This window comes from Pongo abelii, chromosome X, assembly GCF_028885655.2.
Source record: "Pongo abelii isolate AG06213 chromosome X, NHGRI_mPonAbe1-v2.0_pri, whole genome shotgun sequence".
In the NCBI taxonomy this organism is placed as follows: Eukaryota; Metazoa; Chordata; class Mammalia; order Primates; family Hominidae; genus Pongo; species Pongo abelii.
Genome location: NC_072008.2, coordinates 73108386 through 73132524, shown reverse-complemented (window position 1 = coordinate 73132524; position 24139 = coordinate 73108386). Strand labels below are relative to the sequence as shown.

At 38.8% G+C, this 24139-nt stretch overlaps 1 protein-coding gene across 6 annotated transcripts in view; it reads left to right on the top strand.

Moving 5' to 3' along the window:
• Positions 1 to 24139, top strand: part of OPHN1 (oligophrenin 1) — a 392357-nt gene that overhangs the window by 122555 nt on the left and 245663 nt on the right. For all 6 annotated transcript variants that reach the window (XM_024240815.3, XM_063721071.1, XM_063721072.1 and 3 more), the window contains exon 3: positions 12620 to 12715. In XM_024240815.3, the coding sequence (XP_024096583.1) occupies positions 12620 to 12715 (96 nt within the window). The remainder of the gene's footprint in view (positions 1 to 12619; positions 12716 to 24139) is intronic.

Genomic DNA, 24139 nt, shown 5'->3' with positions numbered 1-24139 from the left:
GAGGTTGCAGTGAGCCCAGATTGCGTCACTGCACTCCAGCCTGGGTGACAGAGCGAGACTCCATCTCAAAACAAACAAACACATACCTTTGCTTCAGGTATTCTGGGGATTTCATGTTCGTTGCTTGTATGTTTGTAATTGCTGTGTATTCTACGTGAATTGCCCTTTTTAATATATATTATCCATTTTGTTTGATATTCCCATTTTGTTCTTTTTCTTTCTTTTTTGGGAGCGGGGACAGGGTCTTGCTCTGTTGCCTAGCCTGGAGTGCTGTGGCACTATCATGGCTTACTGCAAGCCTTGACCTCCCAGGCTGAAGCCATCCTCCAGCCTCAACTTCCCCCCAACCACCTTAGCTGGGGACTACAGGCATGCACCACCATTCCTGGCGAATTTAAATAATTTTTTTTTTGAAGGGGTAGAGACGACTTCTCACAATGTTGCCCAGGCTGGTCTCGAACTCTTGGCTTCAAGCAATCTGCTTGCCTTGGCCTCTCACAGTGCTGGAATTACAGGCATGAGCCATGGTACCTGGCCTCCCCCATGCCCTTTATTCCCTTATTTGGGTTTTCCTATCAGTGCCTCTTTTCCTAGCCTTATCTCCTATTTTTTCTTTTATATTTTGCAGCTGTTTTTCTCCCTGTGCTGTGTGCTCTGGATGATTTCTTCAGATCTGTTTTCTAGTTTGCTACTAGTATGTTGATGGTTATTTTCTCTTAGCAAGTAAAAACTAATAATCCATTTTTTGGCAGTGTTATTGTTGTTGAGCAAATGGCTGTCATTCTGATTCTTGTTTCTTTTGAGGTAATCTGTGACTGGTATATGGATTCTAATTTTTCCTTTTTTTGAATATTTAAATTATTCATATTTAAAAAATACTTTTTGGAGTGTAATATAATCCTAGATCTTACAAAAGAGAACCCACTTATTTGCCTTGACTGCTGCCTGGCTCTCATATTGGTTTCCTAGTGTGGTTTATAATTTTCAACTGTGAAGTTCTGGGTGGCGGTTGTTTCTTTGGGATTCCCTTATGTGCCCTGGGTTATAGGGGCAGTTTTTTTTTTTTTTTTTTTTTTGCCTCTTCTTAGAGCTTGCGTGGTGCTGGTTCAGGATTAGTTTTAAAATTAACTTTTAGAAACCTTTGTGGGAGCGGGGAGGGATAGCATTAGGAGATATACCTAATGCTAAATGGCGAGTTAATGGGTGCAGCACACCAGCATGGCACATGTATACATATGTAACTAACCTGCACATTGTGCACATGTACCCTAAAACTTAAAGTATAATAATAATAAAAAAAAGAAAAAAAAAAGAAACCTTTGTGAGCAGTATAAACTTGAACTCTAATTAGCAAAAGCTTGTGGTTCTGGATAACTTTATTTTACCACAATGGGAGACTCTCTAGTGTATTCCTACAGTGTCGTATGCCAGTAGGCCTCATGAAGGGACCTCATTCCAAGCTCCCAGCTCCTAAGTAATGTCCTTTTGCCTGCTGATAAAATTCCAAATACCACATACAGTCAATTCTTGTTATTCATGGTAGTTATGCTCTGTAAAGTCAATGTAAACATTTAGTTAGTGAATACTGAACCATTTCTCCTAGAGGAAATACAGGGTTAGGTACCTGTGAGCCTCTCCACATTTTCAGCAGCCAGTCAATACATAAACTTGTTTTACATGTGTTTCTGTTTAAAGACCCCATATTTTATCACATATATAGTTGATTCATTAACATTGAATTCATGGCTAACAGCACTATAATCTGTGGCTGAACGAAGCTTATCTAGCACCTACTTGTTTTCTCTGTAAGGATGTCTCAGCCTTCTTTCCTTTAGGACCACCAGATAGTACTTCAGCACTATGCTAAGGGGCCATGTTAAACAGCTAACCTATCAACAAGAAGTAGAAAAATGTGACAAACGTGGCACTAAATAGACCAGGAAAAGGACAATTGTTTCATAGTATGAGAGCTGAAACAAGAAGGCAGTATCCCCCTTTTCAAGCTCAGAATGTATATGTTGGTGACTCACATTTTTCATAGCTATTTGCATGTCCATGAATGAGTGGGCAAAATGTTGTAAGTATTGATTTTGGTGTTGCAAATACATTTTATTGACTAGGCAAATTTGCAAATGTAGAATCCGTAAATAATGAGAACTGAGTATATCTAGTTCTAATCTCTCTACTACCTCAGCTGCTGCTCTCTGTTGTGGCTTTGAATTTGTTCTTCATTTCTAGTACTTGGGAGCTGCTTCTTCTTGCTTTCTCAGTTTGCTATGTATTTTAAAAATACACACATGTTTGTTGCCTTTTTACCCAGTATTTTTATGTATTTGGATTAGGAGGAAGATATTTTGGTTAAATCAATCTGATTTATAGAGTGGCTACTTCATTTACTCATTTTAAAAAGGAAAAACATATACTCAAGAGTATATGTGTTAAAGAGTATAAGTGTTAAAGAGAAGAGACCTTGAGGATTATCTTGTTTATTGGTTCTTAACATGGGTTTCTTAGGGTATCTGGGACTGTAGAGATTGTACAGAAGTTTGTGTTACATATATCTTTATGGGAAGAAAGTATTTTTTATATTCTCAAAGGGGTCTATAACCCTTTAAAAATGCAAGAACCAGGCTGGGCGCAGTGGCTCACACTTGTAATCCCAACACTTTGGGAGGCCAAGACAGGAAGATTGCTTGAGCACAGGAGTTTGAGATTGGCCTCCTCAGTATAGTGTGACCCCGTCTCTACAAGAAAAAAATAAAAAAATAAGTAGCCAGGTGTCATGGTGCACAGCTGTAGTCCCAGCTACTCAGGAGGCTGACGTAGGAGGATCACTTGAGCCCAGGAGGTTGAGGCTGCAGTGAGCTGAGATCATGCCACTGCACTCCAGCCTGGGCAGCCGAGCTAGACCCTGTCTCAAAAAACAAAAAAACAAATGCAAGGACCACTGTCCTAGTCTAGTTTCACTTCAATTTTATAGGCTAACTGCGTATATCCTCATTAGTTCACATCAGTCTAGTTAATAGTAACGTTAGCTAAATTTTAAAATAAAAATAACTACATTTAGAAAGTGATTTCTTTTGTTTTTTCTTTTTCTTTTTTCTTTTCTTTTCTTTTCTTTTCGTGAGATGGGGTCTCACTCTGTCACCCAGGCTGCAGTGCAGTGGCACAATCTCAGCTCACTGCAACCTCTGCCTCCTGAGCTCAAGTGATCCTCCCATCTTAGCCTCCTAAGTAGCTAGAACCACAGGCACACACCACCACGCCTGCTTGATTTTTTGTATTTTTGGTAGAGACTGGGTTTCACCATGTTGGCCAGGCTGGTCTCGAACTCCTGAGCTCAAGTGATCTGCCTGCCTCAGCCTCCCAAAGTGCTGGGATTACAGGCGTTAGCCACTGCCGCACCCAGCCAATTTATTTTTTGTGAAAGAACTTCACCATGCCATCTTATTTTAATCCCCCCACAAGCCAATGAGGTAGATGATATTATGTTTCTTTCACAACTGTAGGAACTAAAGGGAAGCCACAGTAACAGGTAAGTAGTAGCGTTTTTTGTTTTTGATTAATTGAGGCCCAGGGAGGCAAGTTAACTTGCCCAAACTCACAAAACTGATTTGTTCCAGAGGCAAGACTAAAACTCCTGTCTTAGTGATATTTCCACTACCTCATTTTGCTTTGGAAAGGCACATAACCTTACCAGGTGGTAATGTGATGATTCATTGAAACTAATAAATTCATAACTATAGAGGGATGCATGTGTTAAGAGAACATTTTTTATTTCAAACTGAAAGTAATCAAAACCACAAAGCCTAGGAATCCCTTGGGCATTTTTATTGTGTAATCTGCTTTAGAAGTAGAGTTGCATCCGTGAAGTTTTGAGTTATATTGAAACTTAGCTACCTAAGTTTCTTCCCAGTTAAAAACTAGGTGCAAATGGAGTTATACACAATACAGGTAAATATATATACCTGTACTTGTAGATAACATTTTATACATGTTTTCCTGTTCTATACATGTTGCATTGTAGTTTATCTCCTCTATAAGTGGAAACTAATTAGGACTTGGGCTTCATTATTTCCTTTTCTTGATACACCCTTTTTCCACTCCCTGGGTTGATCAGTACCTTTGGCACTAATATCTCAGAACAATTTTCTATAGGTTATCCTTATGCAGCTTTTATGGCATAATGGATTACTGGCACAATTCACATGGAGTTTCGTATATCCACTCGCTATAAATTCCTTTTTTTTTTTTTTTTTTTTTGACATAGGGTCTCACTCTGTCACCCAGGCTGAAGTGCAATGGCATGTGATCTCACCTCACTGCAACCTCTGCCTCTCGGGCTCAAGCAATTCTCCTGCCTCAGCCTCCTGAGTAGCTGGGACTACAGGTGCACACCACCATGCTCAGCTATTATTATTATTGTTATTATTTTTTTGGTACAGACAGGGTCTCACAATGTTGCCTAGGCTGCTCTTGAACTCCTGAGCTTCAGGCAATCCGCATGCCTCAGCTTCCCAAAGTGCTGGGATTACAGGCGTGAGCCACCACTTCTGACCCTCTATAAATTCCTAATGTAATACAGCTATAGTAATGAAACTGTAAGCTGTGCTAAATTTTTGCAACATTTATTTAATATTCCTGGGACCACTGAAATGGCAGTAAACTGCTTATATATTAAAGTGGATTTAGGGGCTGAGTGCAGTGGCTCACGCCTGTAATCCCATCACTTTGGGTGGCCAAAGTGGGAGGATCACTTGAAGCCAGGACTTCAAGACCAACCTGGGAAACAAAGCAAGGGTCTGTCTCTACAGAAAATTTTAGAAATTAGCTGGGTGGAGTGGTGTGTGTTTGTAGTCTTAGCTACATGGGAGGCTGAGATGGGAGGATCACTTGAGCCCGGGAAGTCAAGGCTGCAGTGAGCTGCGATCATGCCACTGCACTCCAGCCTGGGTGACACAATGAGACCCTGTTTCAAAAAAAGAAGATGAATTTGGGGAAAAAGTAGATTTAATTTTTCGGACAGCTTCCATCTATTAAATTAGACCTTTAGAAATTAAAAAGTTGATTTACTCTTTTAAAGTCATACATTCATTTGGCTAACATTGAGGACCTACTTTATACTGGACATTATTTTAGATTTTGAGATTATGGATAAGAAAAGATTATCTTTTCTCTGAAGCAGCTCACGTATTTTCCTCCTCCTTCATTCTTGCTCCCCTTCTTTGTATCTCCCAACTTCCCATTCCAGTTAGTTACTGATTCCTCCCCAATCTTTTGATAAAGTTTGTTATAATCTAATGCCTAGAATCTTTCTAACATTTGCTCCAGTAATGAGTAGTAGTCAGCTCCAGTAATGAAGAGCTCATTATCTTTACCTGGCTTCCCCCTAAAAGCAGAGAGAGCTTGATGCAGAGGCTTGGGAGCAGAGGTATTTTAAGTGGAAGCACGAGTGAGGGACAAAGGAAATGATCAATGCAGGGAGTGGAAAAGAAGTGAAATGGGAAAGGAGGAAAAGCCAATATTTGGATGCATTATTGAGTTGGCCAATGCTCAGACAACTAGTTTAATCATGCTGTAGCCTCTGAAGAGCCTTATGAAATATGACTGAGAACTATCCAGCTGGGGACTGAACAGTGGAAGAATTTATTCAGCAGCTCCCTCACCACTGTATGTTTTAATTGGTTCTTTTAAAATTATTTCCATTATTTTATTGATATTTTCTCTTTGGTGAGACATTGTTCTCAGTCTTTCCTTAGTTCTTAGGCATGGTGTCCCCTTGAGCATGGATTATTGTTTCCTGTGTCTTAGTCTGTCTCATAATTTTTTGTTGAAAAGTGAACATATAAAATCATGGCAACTCTGGAAATTAGATTTTTCCCTTCCCCAGGGTGGTTGTTTGTTATTGTTTGCTTATTTATTGACTTTTTGGACTAATTCTTTAAAGTGTGTATTCTTTGGAAGCCACTGAAGCCTCTGGTAGGTTTGCTTAGTGGGCAGCTAATGATTGAACAATGATTTAATTTAAATACTTTGAACCAATAGCCTTCCAGCTTTTGCTGCTGGTCATTGTGTGAATTGGGATATGCTTTCGACAACATTCACCTAGGCAGATGACCATTATGCCTTATCTTTCTCTTCCTGCTTGTGCAGACCCTCAAGGCTAAGCAAGAGGTGAGAGATTAGGAACTTCTTAAGTCTTTCATGGGCTTATGCATAGCCTGGAACATGCACATATTCTTTTTTATGACCCATGTCTTTCTAGATTTTACATCGCAACTTTTCAAAGCCCCCATTGGCATGTCATTGTCCATTAAAAATTATTATGATCATTATTTTGAGATGGGGGTCTCTTTCTGTTACTCAGGCTGCAGTGCAGTGGTGTGATCACTGCTCACTACAGTCTCAACCTCTTGCCACTTCAGCTTCCTGAGTAGCTTTGACCACAGGCGTACACTACCTCATCTGGCTATTATTTTTATTTTTTCTAGAGATGGGGGTCTCACTATGTTGCTCAGGCTAGTCTCGAACTCTTGGGCTCAAGCCTTCCTCCAGCCTCAGCCTCCCAAAGTGCTGGGATTATAGGAATGAGCCACCAAGCCTGGCGTGTTCTTGATTTTATTTAATTAATTATTATTTTTTTTTTACCAAGTGTTTTGGTCAGCCTCTTGTTAATTTCAGCTTGTCACACTGCTTCAGGTCACCATAATCTTAAACTATTTCAGATGATTATTTTTGACAAATTCCCCAATAGCAGTGTTGTTTTCACAGAATGAACTTAAAGTCAGAACAAACTAAGACAGATTTTGAGTATAGAGCTTATAGGACATATTAAACCAGATGGCAATTTCCTGGGGGCAGGGCCTTGTGAAACTTCAGCCACATTCTGCCTTCTCTAGTGGCTGCTAAGCTGTTGATTTTCACAGCTGTTGTAGCTGTGTGACTGTGGGTTTTCAGTGTTACTGCAGAGATGGAGATGGTGCTTTGATTAGGATACCTTAATATACCAAAAAGGTCACTGTTCTTATAGAGATTCAGTCTTTTTAAAATTAAATAAACAGTATTCAGGTTGCTAAGCCCTTTGTTAACTTAAAGAATGCTAAGCCCTTTGTTAATTTAAAGAATATTTGCAATACATTTATCTGGCAAAAGACTTGTTTCCAGAATACATAAAGAAATCTTATAGTTTGGTAATAAGACAACTCAATTATAAAATGGGCAAGAGATTTGAACAGACCCTTCTTGAAAAAAAGATATGCAAATGCTCAATAAATAAATAAGACATTTATATCATTAATCGCCAGAAAAATGCAAATTAAAACTAGTGAGATACTATTACACACCCATTAGAATGACTAAAATGAAAATAAATAAATAAATAACCAGGTGTTGGCAAGTATGTGGATCATCTGAAATTATCCTACAGAATGCAAAATGGTATAATCATGTTTGAAAAAAAATGGTCATTTATTTTATAAAAGATTGATAAAAACATTTTTATTTGGTACATATTTGTATGTATTTATGGGATACAGTGTGATATTTCAATACGTGTACATAATGTGTAATGATCAAATCAGAGTAATTAGCATGACCTAAAATATTTATCATTTCTTTGTCTGGGGAACATTCAAAATCCTGTTTTCTAACTATTTGAATATATACAATAAAATATTGTTAACTATAGTCACACTGCATTGCAATAGAAAGTGGAACTTTTTCTTCTATCTAACCATAATTTTGTGTACATTAACCAACTCTTCTTTGTTTCTTTGAGACAGGCCTAACCAACCCCTCTTTATCCCCTGCTCCTCCCTACCCTTCCAAGCCTCTAGTAACCACTACTCTATTCTCCTACTTCTATGAGATCAGCTTTTTTAGCTCTCACATATGAGTCAGAGCAAGTGGTATTTATCTTTCTTGTCCCTGGCTTATTTTAGTTAACATAATGTCTTCAAGGCTCATCCATGTTGCCATGAATGCCAGGATTCATGCTTTTCAATTGCTGAATAGTATTTCATGGTGTATATATATTACATTTTCTTTCTTTCTTTCTTTCTTTTTTTTTTTTGAGATGAAGTTTCGCTTTTGTTGTTCAGGCTGGAGTGCAATGGCATGATCTCGGCTCACTGCAACCTCTGCCTCCTGGGTTCAAGCGATTCTCCTGCCTCAGCCTCTCAAGTAGCTGGGATTACAGGCATGCACCACCACACCCGGCTAATTTTGTATTTTTTTAGTAGAGATAGAGTTTTACCATGTTGGTCAGGCTGGTCTCAAACTCCTGACCTTAAGTGATCCACCCGCCTTGGCCTCCCAAAGTGCTGGGATTACAGGTGTGAGCCACTGCGCCTGGCCCATTTTCTTTATTCATTTATATATTGATGAACACTTAGGTCGATTCCATATTTTGGCATTGTGAATAGGTGCTGCAATAAAAATGATGCAGATATCTCTTTGATATACTGCTTTTGGGGTCTTTTGTGATTCCAGATAAATTGTAGCATTTGTTTTGATATTTCTGTGAAGAATGCCCTTTGCATTTTGTTAGGGATTGCACTGAAGTATAGATTGTTTTGGGTAGTATGTTCATCTTAACAATATTAACTTCTAAAATTCTTGAACATGGGATGTCTTTTCCTTATTTTTGTTCATCCTATTCATTTTCCTTCTTCAGTGTTTTATAGTTTTCCGTGTGTAGATCTTTTACTTCCTTGGTCAAATTTATTCCTAGGTATTTTATTTTTTTGTAGCTATTGCAAATGTGATTGCTTTCTTTTTAAAAATTTTTATATTTTTAAGATACAGGGTCTCACTCTCACCTAGGCAGGAGTGCAATAGCATGATCATAGCTCAATGTAGCCTTGAACTCCTGGGCTCAATCAGTCCTCTCGCCTCAGCCTCTCAAGTAGCTAGGACTACAGGCTTGCACCACCACGCATAGCTAATTTAAAGAAAATTTTTTGTGTGGAGACAGGGTTTCACTATATTGCCCGGGCTGATCTCAAACTCCTGACCTCAAGCAATCCTCCTGCCTTGGCCTCCCAAAGCTCTGAGATTAGAGGCATGAGCCACTGCAACCCGCTGTGATTGCTTTTTAAATTTCTTTTTTCTTTTTCTTTTTTTTCTTTTTTTTTTTTTTTTGAGATAGAGTCTCTCTCTGTTGCCCAGGCTGGAGTACAGTGGCAGGATCTCGGCTCACTGCAATCTCTGCCTCCCGGGTTCAAGCGATTCTCCTGCTTCAGCCTCCCAAGTAGCTGGGACTACAGGTGCATGCCACCACGCCTGGCTAATTTTTGTATTTTTAGTAGAGACGGGGTTTCACCATGTTGGCCAGGCTGGTCTCGAACTCCTGACCTCAAGTAATCTGCCTGCGTTGGCCTCCCAAAGTGCTCAATTATAGGCATGAGCCACCACGCCTGGCTCTTGATTTATTTTTAGCTAAATGTGGCACTCAGGTTACCAATTTACCATGTAACCCATGCATTGGAGAAATGAAAACATATGCCCTGAAGAGGCTTGTGCATGAATTTTCTTTGAAACTTTATTCACAATGGTGAAAAACTGAAATAAACACTGATGTCCATGAAGAAATGATAAATAAATACATTGTGGTATATTTACATAATGGAGTGTTACTTAGCAACAAAAACAAAAATTACTGATACAAGTGATAACATGGATGAATTTTAAAACATTGTGTAGGCCTAAATGAGTCCGATACAAAGGAGTCTATTTTATATGATTCTATTTTCATGAAATTCTCGAAAAGTATTGTGATGAAAAACAGGTGTCTACACTAATTAATCAATCTTATTCATATTCTATCTCATTCCCTTAAAGTTCAAAGTGCCTAAAAAGCACTATCCAACTACATTCTATAATGTGTAAGGGAAAGGTGAAGTAAAGACATTGTGGAAGACACATACATAAATGAGGTGATGGAGAGAGGACTCTGAAAGCTAGACTGAAAAATATTGACATAGTGGCAGAGTGGACGGGGATGGGGAAGATAAAATGATGAGTTCACATTGTTTGGAGTGATGTAGTGAATTTTAAGATGATGAAGAATTAAATGTGTCACACACGACAAGCATTTCTAGGTTATCTATGGATTCTTTGTAGTCTAGAAGTCATCTACTTCACTTATTTATCTAAAATATATGAGTCTTTTCCAGGACTTTTCTCAGCACAAGGGACAAATGTATGGGAACATGGACCTTGTTTCAAGAAGAGCTGTGAATTTATGCTTGTTCTTTTTTTTTTTTTTTTTTTGAGATGGAGTCTCGCTCTGGCACCCAGGCTGGAATTCAGTGGCATGATCTCGGCTCACTGCAACCTCCAGCTCCCAGGTTCAAGTGATTCTCATGTCTCAACCCCCCGAGTAGCTGGGACTACAGAAGCCCGCCACCACAGCCGGCTAATTTTTGTATTTTTAGTAAAGATGGGATTTCACCAAGTTGGCTAGGCTGGTTTCGAACTCCTGACTTCAGGTGATCTGCCCGCCTCAGTGTCCCAAAGTACTGGGATTACAGGCGTGAGCCACCACACCCGGCTGCTTGTTCATATTTTTGAATGGAATTTGTGTGCATTGTTTCATTTTTTGTTCATTTGATTCTAAGGAGAGGACAGTATTTCCTACTTTTATGTAGTTGGGAGCAGTAAATGGAAATGTTTGTGGAAAGTTCCTCATAAAATTTCAAGACCTTTTGTAGATATAGTGTTTTAAAGGCCCAGAGTCTGGAGAAAAGAAGAGATAGGTACAAATAATGAAAAGGGAGACTAGATGCAACTTCTTCCTTATTCCATGCCTTTATTTTAAAAATACTATAAATGTTGAATATTATAGTATTTGTGGTTTCTGAAATTTTGAGATAATTTTAAGAAGAGGAATAATTAATAACTATTCTTTCCTTGGCTCAAAGAATATTTAGGAAATACTAGTAGGTGTGGAAGAGCAACACAATAAATGTTTTTATTTAATTTCCCTGAGCATAACAGAGAGCAGATGGGGAATTCTGGGCCTGCCCTTTTTTACTGTTAGCCAAGGAGAGCAGAAAAAATAAATTATTTTCCAGATATGGAGCCAGTTTTGTGTTCTCGTTGCTGATGTACTGTGAAAGGATTTGAAGGGTGTGCATGCACTTGTCACATTCATGTGGCTTAGATTTTGTAGTGGAAAATGTGATTCTAGATTGTCAAAATTGTGAGAAGCCATGGTAACCTGGTCTGTGTAAAAATGTCATTATTATTGTTATTATTACTATTTTCAGTGATTTGTTCAAAGAGTTAAGACTTAAAATTCTGATAATAAGTATTTCTGAAAATGAGACAAAGACAAAATGCTAATAAAATTTTTGGCTTATAATTTGTTTTAGCCAAATGCTTGAACTTGTTTTATTGTGTTTTTGCTTAACGATGACAGCTTTTCATTAAAAGGACTCAGTGTGGTTGCTTGCCTTGTCTCCGTTTTTTTTGGTCTGAGAGGAAATACTCAGGCTCAGTAAGTCCATGCATATGATAGGTTTGAAAATGCGGGATGGAGGAGAGTGATGAAACTAGGGAGAGAAAGAAGAAATCGGAAAAGAGAGCCAAAAATAACCAACAAGCTTAAGCTTTCCTAGAATATGGTCTAACAGGTTAGCTTAGTTGGTAAGATCAGTGTGCCTCAAAGTTAAAGAGTATATGAATGCCCTGGGGCTTGTATAAAAATGTAATTTCTGATTTGTTAAGTCTAGGGTAGGGCTTGGCAATGTGCATTTCCTTCCACCTCCCAGGTGATGATGATGCTGCTGGCCTTAGAACCACTCTTGGAGTGCAACAAGGGTCAAAAGTTGGGTTGGACCTCTTGGTGGGGACATATTTAAAAAATCTCAATAAAGATAACTTCTCAAAAGTATAACTGAACATGATTTAATTTTATACCAACTTATACACTAAAATATATTCTAAAATTCAAAATCATTGACCAAAAATAAAAGCATTTGTTTGGCCATGTCACCCTGATTGTTTTCATTCATTGCTTTCTTAGGTTAGGTCTCTTGATAAATACTCTGTGAACAAGTTAAGACTCTTGGTCTTCCAGATAGCATCCTAACCCAGGCTGTCATCTGGTTAACATGTAAAATGTCCAGGTGGTACCTGTATCATCATGGATAGGGCTCTGGAGAAGCAGACAGACCACCTGGCTTCTATTTCCAGCTTTGCCACCAAGCTCTGGGACTTTGAACTCCACATGTATAAAATGGAAAGCATCTAGTGTATTGCCCATAATAGGGGTTTAGAAAATGTGTAAGGAGACCCTCTTAAGAGTATATCTAAGTAGTTTCATGTCTTCCATGCTTTGAGTGGAACAGGTCAGAGAGGAGAGGTGTTGAGGATAAAAACATGTCCCATAACTTTTAAGGACTTTGTTGAGATGCCCCATCCTTTCTTCTTGTGATTTTAGTTGTTCAAACTTTCTTCTACTGCATATCTAATCTTTTGTTTTATTTCATTAAATGCTAGTTGCAACCTGCTCAGAACACTTACCTTTGGTTTTCTTTTATCTGCTCTTACAGAGATGAGGAAATAGATCAAAGCATAGCATTTTTGAACATTTCTCTTTACCCTTCCTTTGCAGATTATTCTTCAGCTGTTCAGAAATTTTCCCAGACGCTGCAGTCATTTCAGTTTGATTTCATTGGAGACACTCTGACTGATGATGAAATTAACATCGGTAAGTCTTCAGCTACATGTGGTCATGTACCTGTTGAGGCAGCCCTGAGACCATGTAGTCTTTCTGATTTGTGGATACAGAGCACTTGGACATCTTCATCCACTGTGGTCCAATGCCAAGGCCCTGGGAGGTTGATTAGGAAGGATAAGGAAACTTTCCCTGCCAGTCCCATTTCCTCCTCACAGGACAGCAATCAAAAGATACCCTTAAGCTTCTACTGAGGTTTTTGACTCAGACAGTCTGTAAGCGACCTTTTCTTTAAAGCATAGTTATTTTCTTAAAGGATATATTAAAAGGGGGACTTTTTTGGTTTATTTCCCAAAATGGTTGGAGTTAGATTCTTCTAAGGAATCAAATTTTCCTAGAAAGTGTTAAATTAGCATTTGTGTATCTACAACTTATCAGGAGCAGGTTGCTTGGCATCTCTCTTGGGAAGTGGATTTAACAACTCACTCTATTAGTTGTATAATCTTTGACAAGATATTTCTGTCTCTGAGTCTCATCTTGTCCTCCGTAAAATTGGGTTAATATCTATCAAAGATGTTAAAAAGAGGAGGTTGAATAGTAGAAGTCAAAAGAAGTTTGTGTTTGTATTATTTGTTCTGAAGGTAAAGAGGAGAGGTTAACAAACCCCTGGGCCTATTCCAGCTCACCACCTGCTTTTGTAAATAAAGTTTTATTGGAACATACCCATACTCATTTATTTAAGCGTTTTCTATGGGTATTTTTGTGGCACAAGAATAGCACTGAGTAGTTAGTGACCACCACTGGATGGTCCTCAAAGCCGAAAATCGTTATCTTCTGGCCATTTAAGAAAAAGTTTGCTGATTCCTGATTAGTGTAGAGCATTTTCTAGATGAGAACACTGAACCAAAGAGCTATTATGAATGATCTATTGTTACTGGAACAAGTTAATAACACAGTTATATTTATTAGCCCTGGAACTAAAATGTGAAAATGTATTATTATTAATAAATCCCTATTATAGTCAATTTTAATAATATATAAAAGTATAAGTTACTTATGATAGGAAGATATTCCTGCACAGAAATAGTATATTGGACATACTTTTATATTATCCTTTAAGTCTTTTTCTCTACATATATCTGTTTTCTTTGTATGCAATGTAGTTCATATTAAATATATATTATCTTTCTAACCGAATATTTTATTATAAGCATTTTCCCATGTAATTTAAAATTTTTCACAAGTTTTATGGGTGGTTTGTATGACCTTGTTTTGTTCACTGCTGTTTTCCCAGCACATAAAGGAGTGCCTGACATATAGTAGATGTTCAATGAAATGTTGGTAAATGAATTAATAATGGATACATTCAAATTTCATTATTATGAGAGCTATACTTCATTTAATATTTAGCTATTCTTGGAAATATAGCTTATTTCCATTTTTCACTATTATAAGTAATATTTCAATGAACATTTTTTAGATTTAGATTGGTGACCATTTTGGTTAAATGTGACTGTGTAACTAGTGAGTCAGATATTTGTATTTGTATTATTTTCTTATTCACTCCATTTTATTTTACTTCAGTAAATCTATCCAGGTCCAAGTGCATGACTTATTTAAAAGTTAACATTATGGGCTCTGGAATCAAGTAACCTAAGTTTGAACTCTACCTCTACATCTTAATAGCTCTGTAACCTTGGCAAGTAACTTCACCTCTCTGAGTGTTAAATTTTCTTATCTTGTAAAATGGGGATGAGATAATGCCAAGTGTGCATAGTGTCTAAATGAATGTTAGGTATTTCAACATTATTATTAATATAAGATATTTTTGTACTTCTTTTTAAAAATAACTGCTACTCGCCTATCAGTTGGAAGATTGGGAGATACATGGTACATGAAATTATATAAATGGCTCCTTTTCTGGTATAACGGTCTGATTTTGAATAGATGCTTATTTATACCAAAGCCACCAACAGATCTGAGACTTTTCTCATGTCTTCCTTTATGTTGAACTTTGAGCCTTAATTCTCTTAATCCCATGAACCTCACTGCAAATGTCAATGAGTGCTATGCAGGAAAAAGGGTGTGTGAGCCTGACCAAAATGACTTATAAACAAAAGAAAAATGACTCCTTGGTGATGCCAGATTCCTGTGGGGTCTGTGGGGCTCCATCAGAGCTGCTGCTGATGACATCTTTGCTGCTTTTTTAAAAAAAGAAAGAAAGGCAGGGTCTTGCTCTGTTTACCCAGACTGGTCTTGAACTCCTGGGCTCAAGCTATCCTCCCACCACCTTGGTCTCCCAAAGCTCTGTGATTACAGGCATCAGCTACCACACCCGGTATTTGCTTCTTTTTTTTTTTTTTTAAGATGGAGTCTTGCTCTGTTCCCCAGGCTGGAGATCAGTAGGCTCACTGCAACCTTTGCCTCCCGGGTTCAAGTGATTCTCCTGCCTGAGCCTCCCGAGTAGCTGAGATTACAGGCACCCACCACTATGCCTGGCTAATTTTTGTATTTTAATAGATACACGGTTTCACCATGTTGGCCAGGCTGGTCTTGAACACCTGACCTCAAGTGATCCAACCCATCTTGGCCTCCCAAAGTGTTGAGATTACAGGCATGAGCCATAGTGCCCGGCCTTTTTGCTTCTTAATATATGATTTATAATAACTCTTTAACTCAGTGATCATTTGCCTGCCAATTTCAGAAGCTCCTACTTATCATTTGAACACTGCTTTTAAGGATGCTGACTTAATGAACTGACTTTCATTATTGAGGACTGAAGAGAGGTTTTGAAAATTCATTGGCCTGTCATGGTCATTGTCCTTGTTGAATCTCATTTTGAAAGCTGGGAATTGTGGTGGTAGTGAGAGGAAGAGCCAGTACTCCAACAGCTGAGGCTGAGGCTCTCTGGAGGCTTTGAGAAAAAAATATTGGGGACCCTACTGGGAGGCTATTGTTGGGAAAGAGCAGTTGCTTTGGAAGCTGAGAACGCAGAGTGTGCCATGCCCTCCTATTGCCAATACTGCTGGCCCTGAGTCAATACATCTTGTTTCACTGGAAAAAAAAAATTGCTTAAAGCACACTTTGGATGGAATTGTGATACCCTTTTGGATTTCACATTATATGTGCAGAGGGCCTTCTCGTTAAAAATTTTTCATTATTGGCTCCAAAAGGTCACTCAGTAGCGTTGTAGGTACTTGTTATTTAGCAAAAATGACAGTGCTTCTTAGAGCTCATGGAGAAAGCCTGAGGATTCTAAAGAGTTCCTCCCCTTGATGATCAGCTCTAGGACTTACCCTGAATAGTTTGTGTCTAACAGGGACAAGTGGGAGGCCATGTGTCATTGATCTGACCGTGACTTTTTTCACTGCTTTAGAGTTAGACATCTATGCCTTCAATTGGCATTGCCTTGTCTTTACCTCTATGTCTCTGTAACCAAAGGAAATCCCAGGTGTCTAAGAAGTCTTGTGTCTGCTTAGATTTGAGTTTTATTTGTTAGCTATGGGATCTTGGCAACATTAATTGAGCTTGTTGAGCATCTGTTTTCTTCATCAGTATAGTGGGGGAGTATAATCCACCTCACAAGGTCATGAGGAGCAAATCAGATAATACTTAGAGAGTGTCTGTAAATCATTTAGCTCGGTGTCTGGCATATAGTTGGTGCTCAATAATTCATTGTTATTGATTCTACTAGGAACACTGTAGAAGGTAATTTGTGGAAAACAGTGTTGGTTTGAAATTGTATTTCCCAAATTAACCAAAGGAAAATATAGGATTGTAAAATGTCCATGTTGGCAGGGACCTTAAATAGTATTTAGTTCATTATTTCTCGTATAACTTCATATCCGAGTCACCTGAGGATCTTGTTTATCCTGTCACAGGACCTACCTTATACCTAAATAATCAGAATCTCTATAGCGGAGCCCAGGGCCTTGATTTTTACATAGTCTTTATAACATCAGCGAGCGTTTTGTAACCCCGGGACAGATCTCAAGCTTTTCCAAACTGTGCTCTTTGGATCCTCAGTGTCTCCCATCTTTCATGATCAAATGAAACAGCAGTTTATATTGGGCTTTCATGTAAGAATTTGCTTGAAAAATGGGATTTGTAGATTAAACGAGAGAAGCAGACACTTTTAGAGTGCTCCCAAATAGCAGGTGTCATTGTAAGCACTTTATATAAACTAATGAGAGAAAGAGAGACAGAATAGTAGCAAATTTATCCCTCAATTCAACAGATGGAGAAACTGAGATGCAGAGGTAGGGATGTGATTGTGGAAGATACCACACAGCTACATAGTACCAGATTTACTATTAGAGCCTGAATCTCCTAAGGCCCAATTGATGCATTCAGTAACATTTTATTGAGCATCTGCTATAAAGCTTGTCCTCATGGACTTCCCAATCATACAAGTTTTGGCATAGGCAAATGACTTGCAGTGTCACCATAGCACCATGAGCTAGAAAGAGGCTCGTTTGCCACATAGGCTTAAGAGAATATGCTTACTTTTTGTGTGTGTGTGTGTGTGTGTGTGTGTGTGTGTGTGTGATAGAGTCTCACTCTCGTCACTCAGGCTGGAGTGCAGTGGCGTGATCTCGACTCACTGCAACCTCCACCTCCCGGGTTCAAGAGATTCTCCTGCCTCGGCCTCCCGAGTAGCTGGGATTACAGGCATGCGTAATTACAGGCATGCGTAAATACATCCCCGGCTATTTTTTGTATTTTTAGTAGAGACTGGGTTTCACCATGTTGGCCCGGCTGGTCTCGAACTCCTGACCTCAGGTAATCTACCTACCCTGGCCTCCCAAAGTGCTGGGATTACAGGTGTGAACCACTGCACCCGGCCAGGTTACTCTTTTCTCAGGATCCCTTATATGTATTTTTGTTCATTAGTAAATAGGTAGAGAGTGTCCACTAAATGATATAAACAAGGGATTCAGAGACATAGAACACATCTTCCTGCCTCAAGGAGCTCATAGTCTATTAAAGGAGGTGGATAAGTAAATAGACAATGGCAACACAATGTGATAAGGGCTATGGTAGTGGTAAGTACATGGTAGCCCCTAATTCAGACTGGTGTGTATATGTATTGGGGGACAGGATGATGGGGAGAATAAACAAGGAAGCCTTCTCAGAGAAGTGATATCTGAGTCAGTTCCAGGGTTAAGGTGAAACAAGGCGGGTGGCTGGGGCTCAGATTTAAGGAGGCATTTACTCTCAGGGTTGTGGAAGTACAGGCTGGCATTTGAGAGTGAATATACCTCCTTAAAGTTTACAGCCTGGGTACCTGGGGATTATTTGGTGAGGATCTTCAGAGGGCCTCGTATTTTAACTTCAAATTTCAATCTTGTCATCACCAGAGCATGGCATCCATTAGGTGAACCCTGATAGCATAGTTCTTTTCTTCTGTGCATCTACCTTGCTACATCTTTTCCAGAAAATGTCACCCATTGGGTTTTAGTGGGTTGTTTGTTTATGCCTGGGGTAATAAAAGTCATATTCTAAATCTCAGACTGTAAATCACATTTCCATTCCAGTTATCCTAACATATTTGAAGAAACACCTTTGTGGATCAAGAAGATTGATTTAAGTTCAGACTTCTAGATAGAAAGTTCCATCAGCCACCCATTACTGGTTTCTGAGAGATGAGGGTTCAACATTGTCAGTCCCCCGATCCTGATTTTTGTTTAATGTGAATATTATTCATTGCTAAACAACTCACAGCAGATCATAAACCTCTTGGTTGAGATAAAGAAGGGACTAAGAAATAGTCTTTTGAGGGCTTTTGTTGGTATTTTTTTTCTACAAAACCAGTTGAAGTATCTTTTGAGAAGTGGTGGCAAATGTCAGTTGCTTTAGAGTCCTGGAAGTCAGGCATCTTAAAAGAGGAATGGCTAAAATGAAAAAAGAAGCACTAATCTAAAAGATTGTATTTAAGTAAAGAGCCAGGAGTTGAATTCTAAAGGTTCAGGGATTTTCATGAGATTGGTGGGGGAGAATCTTTTGGTTATACATCTTGAAGCTCTTAAGCTTATATGTCAGTTGGTGACATTGTTCACAATATTGGTTATCTTTCATATAGGGGTGTGCATGAACCAAATATTTTGCCAGACTTTCTTAGCACAGGCAATAGCTTTTCTGGGGAAAGTTCTAGCCCAATGCACCTTCTGCTGTGGTGATAAGCCCTTGGAGGTTTATATCAGGTTATTGGGCTTGAGTTCATAGGGCTTCTTCTCAGATCTTGAGGAAAAGAGAAAATACAAGGTAATCAGAAGTCTCTATTGGGATCTGGGCCGTCAGGTTTTAGTTCTCCATGACTCGAAGTCATATGAGAAGGTTATAATTGGGCTGGATACGGTGCCTCATGCCTGTAATCTCAGCATTTTGGAAGGCAAATGTGAGTGGCTCACTTGAGCCTAGGAGCTGATTCTAAATGCTTTCAGGGAAGCATCAGATTAAAACATAAAAACCTGTGTATAGATGAGAAAAGACTTAAAATGGCAGTGGCCGACTTATTACTGATCATTTTCAAAAGTGGAAGACTTGATGAAATTTTATTACCAGAAGAATAATGCAACTGAAAAATACATGGGATTTATGTGGCATATAAAACAAAAGAAATATCAATCCATAAAAAGATTTTACAAAAAATCTACAATCATTATAACACTATTTTCAAGGAAGAGTGACTATTATATTTATAAAAATTGATAAACAACCTTTATGAAGAAAAAAGTCTTCAGATATAACATAATTCTGACATAATATACCATGAATATAGCAAGCTTATAGTTAGAATATACCAAGAATATATCAATAATATCAAGTAAAGCTGGGCTCAGCGATGCATACCTGTAATCCCAGGTACTCAGGAGGCTGAGGTGGGAGGATTGATTGAACAACCCCCAGCCACCCAAAAGAATATCAAGTAAAGAGATTGAGAAATCTTAATAAAACATACTATGGAAAGCAAGAACATTGATCGTTCTCTAAGAACTTCCTGTATAGCATTCAATTTCTGAAATATGTACATTGGTAACGTTTAGCCCGTTTAAGCTAGGGAAGTCTGAACATCTCTTTTGATTTCATGGTGCTTCCTATGCAACTCAGACGATAAAACAAAAAGCACCAAAACTATGCCCTGGACAATTAAGGAAGTTATTGCCATAGGGAGAACCTTTATTAACGAGGAACATCTCAAAGAAATGGAAGAAAATTGGGGTATTGTAGAGGCAGGTAAACAAGGGAGTCACCTGCAAGTCTTATGGGAGGCATAAAGAAGAATGGAGATTGATGATATATATGAGGTGGTCTTTGCAGTCTAGCCATTTTTCAGAACACAGAAGGATGTGGGATGTCTTAACATTGGCTGCTTTCCTGGAGCCCTGGTCTCAGTTCCACACTCAGTGGTCCAGGATTCACAAAGCAGGGCACAACCCAGTGTCCTTTCAAAGCTCCCAGTGGCCCTCTGAGGTTCCACTGGGGAATTTGAGTGAAGAAGATGGCACTCATGCAGAGTGAGGAGACTGAACATGAGCCCCTTATTCTCATAGGCTTTTTATACCTTTTTGCCTGTTTCCCTTCTGACTGATCTGGAGACTGACTGCTGGTTAAGTGCCACCCAGGGTCAAGTAAGTGGTACAAAATGATCCCAAGATGTTCCTGACTATTGGTTGAGAGATCTAGCGAAGTGAATGTCATTTTCTCAGGAGCATCATTTGGCAGGCCCAGGCTTCAGGCCTGTCTGCCATTTACTCTTTCTCACTCATTAAGGTCTCTTGGACTCCAGTAATCTTTCACTCTGAGCTCTCTTCTCTATCCTGTTCCTGCCACCATATTGTATCCATAGCAATGACCCTTATATCTTGGCTCACTTTTCTTCATGGGGATATGGTAGGATTTAGAAACATGGTCTTGGATTTGGCTGGACCTGAGTTCAGACTCTGACCTGTTTATTTACTGACTACATGATCTTAGGCAGTTTACATTAAAAAAAGTAATAATTGAGTTTATTGGTATCTTTGCATTATAATATAAACATACTTTATTATAAAAATATGGAAATGAACAAAAAGATTATTATTAGCTGCCATATACTGAGTACCTACTGTGTGCCTACTGCTTTGTGTACACTATCTAATTCTCAGAGCAATTTTAAGGAAGTATAATGAGGCTAATGGAGGTTAAGAAACTTGCCCAGGATAACATAGCTAATAAGTAGCTTAAGTGGGATTTTTTTTTTTTTTTTTTTAATCAGGGTTTGGCTCTGTCACCTAGGCTGGAGTGCAGTGGCAGGACCGTGGCTCACTGCAGCCTTGACCTCCCAGGCTCATTTGATTTTCCCATCTCAGTCTCCTGAGTAGCCAGGAAGCACACTTCACCCGGCTAATTTTTGTCGCCTTTTTTTTTTTTTTTTTTTTTTTGAGATGGAGTCTTGCTCTGTCACCCAGGCTGGAGTGCAGAGGCACGATCTCAGTTCACTGCAACCTCTACCTCCCAGATTCAAGCAATTCTCCTGTCTCAGCCTCCTGGGTAGGTGGGATTACAGGTGCTCACCACCACCCCTGGCTAATTTTTGTATTTTTGGTAGAGATGGGGTTTCACCATGTTGGCCAGGCTTGTTTCAAACTCCTGACCTCAAGTGATCCACCTGCCTCGGCCTCCCAAAGTGCTGGGATTGCAGGTGTGAGCCACAGTGCCTGGCCCTAATTTTTGTAGCTTTTTTTGTAGAGTTGAATTTCATCATGTTGCCCAGACTGGTCGTGAACTCCTGAGCTCAAGCGATCTGCCCACCTCGGCTTTCCAAAGTGGTGGGGTTACAGGCATGAGCCACCATGCCCAGCTTTAAGTAGAACTTTAAATCATTTCATTTTTGACTTTAAAATTTATATATATATATATGCACTCCATAACCGTGTTAATGTCATAGTAAATAATCAATAAATAGTTAAGCCCGAGAGCTAGATTTAAAAAAAAAAAAAGAATCAATTATTTTGATGTATTTTTTTCTTGGCTTTTTTGGGGGTCGAAACAATTTTCTGCATATAAATGTACTCGTGTACAATTGTTGTGTACAGAATTTTATATTCTGCTTTTTTAAAATAGTGTGACACTCTAGCTATTTTGTCATGTGCAGAAAATTTTGTGTAATTTCCTTTTTAATAGCTTCAATAATAGTCCATTAAGTGGACATACTTAATAATTCCCCAATCATTGGACATTTTATGTGTTTTCAATTATTCATCATCAGTAATAATGTTGAATGCCTACCTTTGGATATAAAGGTTTATCCCCCTGTATTCAGAATTAGTTCTTTTTGTTTGTTTGTTTGTTTTTTGTAGAGATGGGGGTCTCACTTTGTTGCCATCAGGCATTCGAGCAATCCTCCTGCCTTGGCCTCCCAAAGTGTTGAGATTACAGGTGTTTTCCACCATGACCATCCCATGATTAGGTTTTAGGTATGGTTTCCCAGATAAGAATTTACAATGTAAAAGGGTATAGATAATTTTAAGCTGTTTGATCCACATTGTCAACTTCTACAATTGTTTGGAAGACAGTGCCTAACACTGTAATTTATATGACCTTGCTAAATTAAACCTCGGTTGTCTCATCACTAAAATTGTAATGATCAATAATAAAGCACTTGAGAAGCATCTACCATATTGCTTTTCCCATCTCACTTTTCTGAATTTTTTGTAATTTCTTTGAAATTTTCCAAGGATAATGTTGTCTTGCTGTGGTCTTTTTTAAAAAAGAAAATTCTTGGACTGGTAAACATTATTGAGGAATATTGCGGTAAGTTTTCTAAGCCATGCTTTGTGGTGGTGTTGTGGCAGGGGATGTTGCTATTATTGATGATGGTGGTGTTGTTTGTTATGGTTATGCACGGCTGTTTTCTTCCATTTCTTAGCCAATTTTCTTAGTCCCCAGTCCTAGTATCTGAAGAGAGGGCAAAAGGACTCTGATGACTTTGGCTCCTTAATGACTATTCTCTCCCACACTCTGTAATGGACAGTCTGATCTCCTCACTAAAGCTTTTATTGCCTTCCCATTAATTCTACAAAGCCGTCTGCAGGGTTAGTTTTTAGAAGATGCTGTAATTAATTATCCATGATATTTGGTTAAAAATAGATCTGTAAGAGGCTTTATAGGACCTCAACATTCTGAGTCAGAAATAACCCTTGTCCAAACCTTCTGCTTTTGCCCTTTTCTTTTGTCTTTTTTTTCTTTTTCTTTTTTTTTTTTTTTGAGATGAAGTTTCGCTCTTGTCCTCCAGGCTGGAGTGCAGTGGCACGATCTTGGCTCACTGCAACCTCTGCCTTCTGGGTTCAAGCAATTCTCCTGCCTCAGCCTCCCAAGTAGCTGGGATTACAGGTGTCTGCTTCCACGCTCGGCTAATTTTTGTATTTTTAGTAGAGACAGGGGTCTCACGATGTTGGTCAGGCTGGTCTTGAACGTCTGACCTTAGGTGATCCATCCTCCTTGGCCTCCCAAAGTGCTGGGATTACAGGTGTGAGCCACCCTGCCTGGTTCTGCTTTTGCCCTTTTCTTGATTCACTATAGATATGACCAAGGGAGAGTGAATATGAGGATATTTGGAGAAGAAAACACCATTTGTGGGGCCAGTTGGAGGGACAGTGAAAACAATGTGACGTAGTGCTTTCACTATGACTGGGGACTGTAGATAGAGCATTGAAATGGGGTCCTCTTTTGACTGTTCAGCTAGCTGTGTGACCTTGAACAAGTCAGTTCCAATCTCTGGGCGTCAGTTTTCTCAGGAATAAAATGACGTAGTTGGACTAAGATAGATGATCTGTAAAAGTCTTAACCTTTTTAGAAAGCAAGTGATTACAATCTTAGAATCAAGAGGCTATCCTGACTTTGCTACATGCTTCTTGCCCTGTGCCACATACTTCTCTAGGCATTTGAAGTCTTCTGATCAAGCAATAAATGTACTCATAGGGCTTTTTCAGGCCAGATATTCAGCAATGAGGTTTTTCTTGACGCAGCAACTTAATTTTAAAGTGATTTAACAATTACTGAAGCTGTATGTTAATTGAAAGTAAGGATCAAGAAACTCTGACCAGTTTACCACGGTGGGAATGGTTGAAAAATGACCTCCAAAAGTTCAATCTTTCATAAAAGCAGCAAAAACACTGGCAGAAATTTCCAAAATCAACTTTTTTAAAACTCCAAAAGTGAACCAAAATTTTGCAACAAAGCAGTGCATGTTTATTAAATAAAAATGGCTGAATAGTTGAGAAAACACTGAGCTCTATGACATTTTAATTTGCCATGTTCCTATTCCTTTCTGCAGTTCCATAGTAGCTTTGAAAACTAACGTCTGTATAATCATGCAATGTGTGCAAACCACCATTCTAGCAGCCATGGGTGAGGGTAGAATGGGTGTGAAGTTACTCAAAATTTGAGAAATATCACTCACAGGGCTTATGTTGA